Source organism: Lotus japonicus, chromosome 1 (genome assembly GCF_012489685.1).
Source record: "Lotus japonicus ecotype B-129 chromosome 1, LjGifu_v1.2".
NCBI classification, from domain to species: Eukaryota; Viridiplantae; Streptophyta; class Magnoliopsida; order Fabales; family Fabaceae; genus Lotus; species Lotus japonicus.
Genome location: NC_080041.1, coordinates 45,482,170 through 45,492,636, shown reverse-complemented (window position 1 = coordinate 45,492,636; position 10,467 = coordinate 45,482,170). Strand labels below are relative to the sequence as shown.

At 36.9% G+C, this 10,467-nt stretch overlaps 1 protein-coding gene and 2 long non-coding RNA genes across 3 annotated transcripts; 1 reads left to right on the top strand and 2 right to left on the bottom strand.

Moving 5' to 3' along the window:
• Positions 1 to 293: 293 nt before the first annotated feature.
• LOC130731861 (uncharacterized) lies at positions 294 to 2,604 on the bottom strand. Its single transcript, XR_009016857.1, has 2 exons — positions 2,014 to 2,604; positions 294 to 598 (listed from the first exon to the last, which is right to left on the bottom strand). It is a non-coding gene; the product is annotated as an uncharacterized LOC130731861 (long non-coding RNA).
• Positions 2,605 to 3,274: 670 nt separating this feature from the next.
• Positions 3,275 to 6,219, top strand: LOC130731175 (protein STRICTOSIDINE SYNTHASE-LIKE 11-like). The gene is made up of 3 exons (XM_057583417.1): positions 3,275 to 3,661; positions 4,476 to 4,748; positions 5,633 to 6,219. Exons 1-3 carry the CDS (start codon positions 3,420 to 3,422, stop codon positions 6,120 to 6,122), a joined length of 1,005 nt encoding a protein of 334 aa, XP_057439400.1. The 5' UTR covers positions 3,275 to 3,419; the 3' UTR covers positions 6,123 to 6,219.
• Positions 6,220 to 6,857: 638 nt separating this feature from the next.
• Positions 6,858 to 9,888, bottom strand: LOC130731251 (uncharacterized). Its single transcript, XR_009016626.1, has 2 exons — positions 7,613 to 9,888; positions 6,858 to 7,501 (listed from the first exon to the last, which is right to left on the bottom strand). It is a non-coding gene; the product is annotated as an uncharacterized LOC130731251 (long non-coding RNA).
• Positions 9,889 to 10,467: the final 579 nt, after the last annotated feature.

The following is a 10,467-nucleotide window of genomic DNA, read 5'->3' as shown; positions in this document are numbered from 1 at the left end:
GCAAACAAGTCTACCCAAACCTCACCGCGGAGTTTCAAAAACACCTTTCTCAAAAACAAAATACAACGAGTTCGGAAACTCGTAAGCCCAAAACCCTTAGTGCTCTGGTTTCTCAACCGGAGCTCTGATACCACAATGTAACGCCCCGATTTCTCGAGTGTTACACAGTAACTAATTAACCAATTTTCATAAAGAGTTTTCGTCGATTCACTTATTAATCTTCAATTAATGATAAAAGTTCAATTTTACAAAATTCTCGAAACTTAACCATTTCAAACTTGCGGAAATAAACATCAACCTAAACCTCAAACTTTATTAATCATTGAAAAGAGTATGAAATAAATATCCGGAAGAAAACTTCAAAGTAAATTACATCAAGTTAAACTATCTCAACTAAAATAAAGTAATGGTTCAATACTTCCAAAACTCGGTACTCTCAACCCTAAAGAAAAATGGATGTCTCACAACCCAACCATATCCTTGGCCCCTTCCTCTTTATCTTCTTCCTCTTCATCAGAAGTGTAGTCGTCATCTGTAGTGGCTCGTCACGTAGCATCAACTCCCAAGAATGAGTCGTCGCCATTATCTTCACGACCATCTACCCCCCTCAAATAAACACATAGCAAACAAGCAGGGTCAGGTCCAACAAAAAGAATGATAATGACAAGCAGGGTCAGGTCCAACAAAAAGAATGATAATGAAAAATATAAGTACATTATATGTCTTTTATGGGAAAGAGTCAGTTACTAACGGAATCTCACTTCACACAACCCACCAAAACTTCCATGGCCATCTTCGTGCTTCCGCAGAGGCACGGTTATCACGGTGACCGCAGTCAACCAAATCACGTGGAGCCGCAATGATCCACAAAAGTTCACGGTGACCGCAGTCAACCAAATCACGTGAAGCCACACCGGCCCACAAGGTTCACGGGAGACCGCAGTCAACCCAAATAACTCCCTCGCGTGCAAGGTACCATCGTTCTCATGGACCATAGTCTACCTGACCTATGTCCAAATTATTCACATTTACTTGCAAGCGAGTTTATTACACTTTTCTCTTTGTTAAGTCTCTAAAGTCAATCCTAGAGTCTTATCATACTCTTTATACAACAACCTTCACAACACAACATTCACGGGTTACAAGGGAATTACGGCTAGGTGAGCGACCCTTGAACCATTAACTGAGAAAATAAATATAATCCACGTAAAGGAACGCAAGAACATTCACTCATGCATAATATATCATCGCAACTTCAACATATTGACAGCAGAAATAACTTTCACAAAAATAGAGCCACAGAATGCATCTTTCAACCAAAAATCATGTATGATACCTTTCTAGAAAGCTATTTTAAATATCTACAACTCTCTAGTTACACACTTGTTCATTTGAGTCCCAGAATTAGGTGATATTAGGCCTTAAAGCTAACTGCCCGGAACAGGAAAAACAGCAGGTGTGACAGTTACTAAACACGACCCCCAGATCACATTACTAAACCAGAAATTATGATTTTTATATATCTGGAAAGATATTTCGAAAATCTACAACTTTAATTTTAATTTCTTTTTCATTTGATGACCATAAACAGGTAAAAAGGGGCTCTGAAGTCCGCTGTCCAGTACAGGAAACTGGCAGCGAAACTCCCATGGCTCTATGGTTTTCAAAAATAATTTTCCTTCCTTCCCCTTTGATCATGGCAATCTTGGTACAGCCCCAACAACCCAAATATCCACTCAAAATTTCAGAACCAAACATTTAGCAAGGATCATGTTATAACAAGTGCAAAATAGCACAAAACTTAACAAATACCATGGCAACTCGCATAAAATCATAGATTCAGATCATAAACAACGTTTGAGGATCATATTCATGGCTTTTCAAGAGAAAAATTCCAGCAAGCAAGCATGTACAGGAAATCATGCAAAAACAGTCCAAAACTCAAGTTGTTTCTCATGGCAATTCATGACATATTCCCTAAAGAACCTACCCATTCCTAGAACCAGCCCTTACCTCGGGTTTTGAATGAATTTAGATGAAAAGAAGTAGGATTTTGATGGAGAGAAGTGAAGAATAGAAAGAGCTTCCTCTGCTGTCCAAAATTCTCCTTCCTCCACGTGCTTCCTCTCCTTCACGCGTTTCCTCTCCTTCCTTGCGGTTTTTCTCTCTTTCTCGTGTCTCCTCCTCCTCCTTGGTGGGCGGTGGTTGTTGGTGGTGCAAGGGTGACGAGTGGAGGCCTCTTAGGAGCAAGGGGAAGGGTGTTGGTTTGCTTGTTTGGTTGGTGTTTACGTGAAATATTTTCTGGTGCTGTTTTGCATGTAAGAAAATAAGGATTTCACTCTAATCCTTACCCATGGGTGGCGGTCAGGGCTTGTGTGGGCTAGGGTTCTGGTTTCAGATCTGATACAGCCCAAGAAAAGAGTATTAATGGCTCATTAAAGCTCATAATTCAGAGGAAAAACCAGCTGCAGCCCCCTTCCTTTTCCATGGGCAGCCGGCGGCTCACCAAGCCTTAGGGTTTTCAAAACCCTTGCTTCTTTCCTTGGATCAGCCTTCCTTGGCCCATAATGCTCCATTCAGCCTAAGAACCTTCTGATTATGAGTTTAATCCACCACTTAACCCAAATTAAAAAGGTTTAAGCCCAAAACACAAACCCAACTTTTAATAAAATTTCGTAGGTACTGTACAGCCAGACCTTTACTCATTAAAACAGGGATATCTGGAGCTACAGATATCGGATTGACTCGAAACCACTTGGAGAATTTTCTAGACCTAAAGGGCTACAACTCTCATGAAGGAAGTTTTCCCAAATGAAGTCGTTAAGACCTTCTAAAAATTCACACAAGTTGACAATTCTAATCTGCCAGTTATCAAACATTAGCTAAAACTTCAATTTTATTTAAACTTCCATAAAATTGTTCCAAATTGAACTTAGGGCCTTACAGTTCCCCTCAATGTAGCGCAGAGAGAGTTAGTAAAAATAGAGTCCCGAAGGTTAGCTCAAGTGGTAAAAGCTAGGGGACATAAGGGTGGGGAGGGGAAGGTCCAGGGTTCGAATCCTAGAAGGGAACTTTGAAAAATAAAAAAGTTAGTAAACTTTATATCATGCAAAACAACTTCCAAAATCTACTTTCTTTTCCATACTCTTTTTTACTTTACCCATCTTCTCTCTTTCTTTCCATAAGCAAGCAAATCTAAATCTATCCAAACTTGTAACAAACGATGTATGATGAAGGTCTTTTGGCAGATAATTCGACTTTCCCGGGTGTTCTTTCCCGAAGCTGGGCCCCGGAACCTTGACGCTAGCTCTCTCACGTTCAAGTAATGACAATGAGGGATGAGAACAACGTGAAACAGAACTTGTTTTATACATACACATACAATCAGTCACCCACTTCAACATTGTTGGCAATTAACCATGTTGATCATCACTACCATTGGGATCTTAATCTCCCTCCTCTGTTCACCATCTACTGTTTTCTCCACCAGATTACTCGATAGGCTCTATCTCCCTTCATCACTCACAGGACCCGAGACCTTAGCGTTTGATTCCATTGGTGGAGGCCCTTACACCGGTGTTTCTGATGGAAGAATTATGAAATTTGATGAATCAGATCCTTGCCGTTGTTTTGTTGAATTTGCTCACATCACCCCAGACAGGTATGTGATCATGCATGCTCTGTTTTGTATATAAATCATCCCAACTCAATTAGTATCTTCTCATGTCAAATATGATAGTGTATGTGAAATTGTGTTTATCTTATAATTATTTGTAGAGATTAAGAGGGACTCATGATCTTCTCTAATAAGGATCTCTCCCACTATTGTCCTGCATAATTATAAGTCATTACCTTTTTTAATCAATGGTTAAGAGTAGAGTGTACTTTTCTAATTAAAAAAATAAATTAATATGGAATTCTGTTTATCTCACAATTTATAAATATTTAGAGGGATCCATGATCCTCTCGAGATTCTCTACACTCTCTTCTGCACAATTATAAGTTGGTAATTTTTTTAATTAATGGCTAAGATTACAGTATGTCTTTTTTTTAATTAAAAGGAATCATTTTTAAAGAAACTAAGATGTTTGTATCAGTTTTTTTAAAAATGTTAAAATCAAATTACATGAAAAAATTACTTTAATTAGCTTATAAAAAAATCTATGTTAATAGATGACAGAAAAACTAAAAAAAAAATTATTTTAATTAGTATAACCAAACACAAATCAGCTTCTTCTTTTTTATAAAGTTACTGAAAAAAATCTTAGACGTTTAAAAATCATTAATTTTTAAGCACTCTTAATCTCAACAAAAAGTAGCTAGCCTATTAAATTAAAAAGCTTATGATGATTTATTTTCTCGCAAACGCTCCAACGAATCTGAATTCATAAAATTTTAATCAAGTAGAGTATTCAGATAAAATTTTGATCAAACTAAAAGTGGTTTTTGAACCATGGTATTGATTGTTGGTTCAGGAACAAGACAATGTGCGATGGCATTTCTGACTTCTCATCACTGCAAGAAACATGTGGAAGGCCTTTGGGACTGAGTTTCAATTACAACACAGGGGACTTGTATATCGTTGATGCTTATTTTGGGCTTCTGAAGGTTCCTTATGATGGAGGTGCTGCAACTCAACTTGTTGCTGATAATGAAGGTGACCCTTTTGGGTTTCTCACTGCTGTTGACGTGGATCCTCAAACTGGAATCGTTTATTTCACAGAAGCTAGCTCTACTTTCAAGATCAGGTAACCTATTCTCGTTATTTGTCATGAGTTTCCTTAGTTTGATGCCTATTTTCAGCATTGGGAGTGGGCACAATGTTAATGACCTTGTAACTCAATTTATTGGCATGGCTTAATCTTCAAGACTTGGATGTAAATCATTGAATACTATTGCCGAAAGTTTGATCCTCTACCAAAGAAAATTACTTTCTACGTTTCTTTTTTAGCTCTTTATAGAAAAAATTGCTTCTTTTGCTGACTTAAAAATGTGAATTGCTAGTATTCCTGGTATGGATAAAGAGTATTGTTTCATCCACACGTCTCTTTTGAAGTGGAGAGGTAGAATGGTGAGAGAGATAGGAAGAAAAGAAAAAGTAAGAGAGAGAAAATATGAGATGTGATAGATGATAAGATGAGAGAGATAGAAATAAAAAAAGGTGGAAATTGAGTGTTTAAAAAATGAGGTGTGTATATATCATTACTCATGGATAAAATGTCACATAGAATTCCTGCATGAATAAAGCACTTGATGACACATGTACATTAAAATAAAAATAACATAAGACCAAAAAGCCATTTACGAAAGCTGTTTTAACTTTATCTTGAGTTTTGGATTTATTGTATCCTCTTAAGAAACCTCTTGCAAGCACTTTGGATTTCTTATGTCACATAATATTATCATTATATTTATCTCTTTTTTGGTAGATAAGTTTTATGTTTATATCTCAATCTATATAAACATTAACAGGCCCCAACTATACACATGGATAGAAATATAGAAACAAAATTTGCAATGTCATCAAAATTCGTAACATGCATGAGATGATTCTTGTAAGAATTGATAAATCTGTCGCATGATGTTCTGTCTAATCTGGGCCAGTTTTAATTATGGTACTTAAATATTGCAGGGACATCTATGAGCTGCTAAATAGTACAGATCGTTCTGGAAAACTCTTCAGCTATGATCCAAAAACCGAAGAAACCTCATTGCTACTCGATGATATTGCTGTGGCAGCTGGTGTGGCAGTAAGCAACAACGGTTCCTTTGTCCTTGTTAGCGAGTACATGGAGAACAGAGTCCTGAGATTCTGGCTCACCGGACCGAAAGCGAATTCTGTAGATCTATTCTTGGAGCTTCCAGGGAAACCAGACAACATCAAGAGGAATTCAAGGAACGAGTTTTGGGTGGCGGTTAACTACGCTTTCGGCCAACCTCCTCCCCCAATGCCTCCTGTTTTGCCTATGGGACTCAGGGTCAATGAGGAAGGGACAGTTTTACAGGCTGTGCCTCTTGTTCAGGCCTTTGGGACTGAATCAGTCAGTGATGTTCAGGAGTCTGATGGGAAACTCTACGCGGCGTCGCTTCGTCTTTCTTATGCTAACGTTCTCACTGTCTAGCTTTAATCCCAATGCTGTGTTTTCATCGATGTAATATATAGACAGACTCAGATTTATAATGTTGTTCGTCTAATGATTTGCAGCATAGTTTGTGGTATTGTCAAAGGTCGAGTCCCTAATATGATCATACAAACTGTGAAACCCCAGGGGAGAATGAGGGGATTAGCATTCGCCATTCAGTGCTTACCCTGCATTCATCCGAAATCTACTCGTTTTCCTTCTTCAACAACTCAACCTCGTTCGAAAACTAGAGATTATATCAGGTTATTGCCAAATATCATATATGATCAATGATCTAAATCAAATCACTGGGATAATCTAGAGACATAACCAAAAAAATTTCTCCCTCATAGTTATCCTCAGGTATCTAAATAAACATTTAATTGGATATGTCAATATGTAAGATCATGCCTTCGTGGGTGGCAATGACAAAAGGTGATAGGCCACAAGGCACTTTACTAGGCATGAGAGATTTTACATTGCACATACTTATAACAAACAAGGCACAAAAAGCACATCTGATATCACTACAAAACATGATGTTCATAACCAACAAGGTGTTGGTTTAGTGGTAGGCTAGCTAAACCTTGTAAAGGTGAGGACACAAGTTTGAACACCAGGAAAGTCATCTGTTGAAGAGAACTTCTACAATTTCCCGAACAGAATTAATGAATACTGTTAAATCAACGTGGGTAAACATCTAATTTAAAACAACAAAAACAATGACAGAGTATATTGTTAAATGCTAAAATTTCCACAAAAATGGAGCATGAGAGTGCATCTTAAGTAAATGATATTACACTCAATTGAGGTAAACAGTAAAAAGCAAAACCACTAATCCAGCCCAATATGATTGAATTTGAATTTCTGTTTGTACACTGATTCATTCTTCTTAACATTGTTCATATCTTGTATATTTGTAGCGCCTCATAAAACTCTAAATGCATTTTTTTGGTAGTTCAAAATTTCAAATTCTCTTCTACGTATCTGCTGCATATATGAACTTGAATTCAAATTGGGGACATGTAAGAGGCCAGCAAGAACAGATCTCAGGATTAGGGACTGCAGAAGACCGATAACTACTGCAGATTCATCAACCAAGTTCGAAAGGACTAACTACAAAGAAAATTTAGCAGCATTTTCATATAGTTGACTATGAAAACCTCGCTAACAACACCACAGACAAACAAGGAATAAATATTTTTAGTACATAAACCAACGAGAGTGAGGATAAGAAATGAAAAAAGACGTTCTGAAGGGTAAATCCTGAAGCTTAGATGCATACTCATTTGACTACTTGGAGCTATTCCTCTGCTTTTTCTCTGGATTGCCACTTCCGTCGTGTTGATGCCATTGAATCTGCTATGTTCCTAGAAAAACTGATAATTAAAGTTTAGTCATAGTAGGGAGATTGAAGCTGAATTTTCAAGAAGTTGAACTATTAAAAGCATGATTGAATTTATTGAATTATCCGTTGACTGAAAAATCACCTGCATACAAGAAAAATTCACAAGTGGCCATGTCTCTTTAAGTTATATTCAACTCCTGAGCATGATGATAAAATGTATACTTTCTCATCAGCGATCAAAGAATGAAACGGTCAAACAAGAGCTAGTTTACAAATTTCCAAAGATCCATAAACTGTTGTGGTTCAAAGCGTTAGATATACAAGAAATTAAAATATAAGAAGCTAAGAAACCTTCATTTCCTCTTCAGTACGATCAGCCTTCACACAGAACGACACATGTCTTGAAAGAGGCTGCATATCTTGTGAGTATAGTCGACCCTCCGTCTGTACTTGGGCGTCTTGGTCTCTCCATCTGGTCCACTTTAAAGATCAACTTAGTCCAAAAAATACAATTTTTCTTCCCACATGTTTTGATAGGAAATGTCAATGCTCTTCTACATATAAAACCCCAGCATAAAGAACAGATTATATATTGTTTAAAGTTATGCAGAAAGATGTTTCCCTAAAGATCATGTCAAATGAATTTAGTGACAAAGGGTGACAGTGCTTCAAGCTACTTCATGATACATGTGTACTTTGCAATCTCACAGCCTTGAAGGATTTTATATTGTGCATACTTCCTACCAAGCAACAAAAAGCAGTTATTTGATATCTCTACCAAACAATGTCAATAAACATCAATATTTCAACAAACAATGTCAACCTATTTTCAAATGCTAATATTTCAACAGAAATAGAGCAACAGAGTGCATCTTAGGTAAATGAATGATATTACACTCAAATTTAAAAAGAAAAAGCAAAACCACTAATCCAGCCCAAGATGATTGAATTTGAATTTAAAATTATCCCTATATTCTGATAGATTGTACTAACAGTATGCAAGGTCTTCTTGATGTCTACAAGTTCCAAGGATATACTCAAAGCCTAGCTGCATTTTTACCAAAATTCTAATTTTCTTTTAAGCAATTGCGTCTTACACAGTGTTGTCAAATCGCGATGGTAGTCAAATCGCAATCATTGACCATCGCGATGAGCCAAAAATCCGCTATTTCGGCCGCTATTTCACGGCGAATAGCGCGCTATAGTGGGCAATAGCGGCGTCGTGATAAGCCAAAAATCTGCTACACTATAGCGGCGTAGCACCGCTATAGCCGCTATTTGATAACACTGGTCTTACCTGAATTTAAATTTAAATGGGAGAGATGCAAGAAGTGATCTCACTAGTCTTACATGAATTTAAATTTAAATTGGAGAGATGCAAGAAGAGATCTCAGGATTAGGGACAGCAGAAAGGTCAATAACAGAAAAAAGACAACCAAAGATAACAGTTTACTGCGAATTCATCATATGCTATTGAAAGGCTAACTGTAAAGCAAGCTAAGCAGTATTTTTCATTTAAGAAGAAGAAACATTAGGCGCAAAGGTCATTACATCATTATGGACTAAATGAAAAATCACATTTGAGACCTCAACAACACTATTTCTATCACGGCGAACAAAAGAAAAAACAGCAGAATCAAAAGGAGCAGCTCAACTACGACAATCACAAAACAATTGAGCCAAATAAGAGGAGTCTCCCAAGGGCCGCGTCCAAGCCTCAAAGAGCAAAAGGCAATCAGTCTCAAAGTACACTGTATTATTGACTTCGAAACTAGTCCAACAACAACTCAGGCAACTCAGTCATCTTAAAAATTATAATACATAAATATACACGACAGAAAATATATATAAAAAAAAAAAAGTAGATCTTCGAAAGAGAGATCTTGAAGCTTGGATCCATGGTAGTTGGCTGCATCTACCACTGAAGCTGCAAGTTTCCTATAAACACTGATAATTAAAGTTAGATCGAAGTAGAAAACTTTCAACAAGCTGAACAATTAAACCGGAATTAAAATTTCCTAACTTGAATTTATCAATTTATCTGTTGACCGAAGAAGAAGAGTTATGTTGCGAATTTTCCTTAGTTTTGTTCAATTCCTAATCATGAGGGTGAAAAAAAAGGAGTTATGTTGCGAATTTCATAGATCTATACACTATGACGATTCAAAGCGTAAATTAACATTTCGAAGGTTAAGAAACGTTCCTTCCCTCTTCAAAGCTTGGAGAAAAATGATTGTTGGAAGCAGCAGAGATGGCGAGCAAATGCGTAGCGGGAGTCACGTCTCTGAAGCCAGGCTGAGAATGGTTAACAGCACAATAGGCAAAGGTTCAGAGGCGAAGACACCCGCTACAATTTTACTCGCGACCAAAATTGAACGGCGATGTGGAACATGGAGGAACGTCAAACCCTAAATCTGAATTCAGTGCTTATCGGTAAGGACTATGGAGGACTTATATAGCACTTCAAAATGAAAAGTTTATCTCGGTTAAATATCTTTTTAGTCAAAAATAATTTTATAGCTTTTTGTCACCAACATTAATGAAATAGGTAAAATTGGTATATTAGTACATTTTGTGACGGTTTAAACCATAATAAAAATTAAGAATTAATAAATTGCATAGTTAAAATTGTCACATACATAAAAAATCGTTTGGTACATATATTAGATTCATAGATTGGTAATGTAAGTTTATACAATATATTATGAGTTTAATCTATTCTTTGCTGATAATGTTGTATTGAACTACACATTAAATGATGGATTATTTAATCCAGCATATAGATGATGAATAAGTCCCGATAAGATTTTGATGTATAAGCTATTTGGAAATTATTTAATCTAATGCTGCTACAACCATCACCACCACCTCCACCACCCTCTACCACTACCACCATTGTAGCTCTACAATTGTCATTGTCATGGTTGTCGCTGCTTTCATCGCCACTACCACCTTCACCACCAACTCAACTGCCATCATCACCACTGCCCTACAATA

Excerpts from the sequence above, each read along its gene's own strand:
- LOC130731175 (XM_057583417.1), top strand. The coding sequence starts at position 3,420 with ATGTTGATCATCACTACCATTGGGATCTTAATCTCCCTCCTCTGTTCA. Across the intron at positions 3,662-4,475 it reads GCTCACATCACCCCAGACAG|GAACAAGACAATGTGCGATG; the intron begins GTATGTGATCAT and ends TTGTTGGTTCAG. Across the intron at positions 4,749-5,632 it reads AGCTCTACTTTCAAGATCAG|GGACATCTATGAGCTGCTAA; the intron begins GTAACCTATTCT and ends TAAATATTGCAG.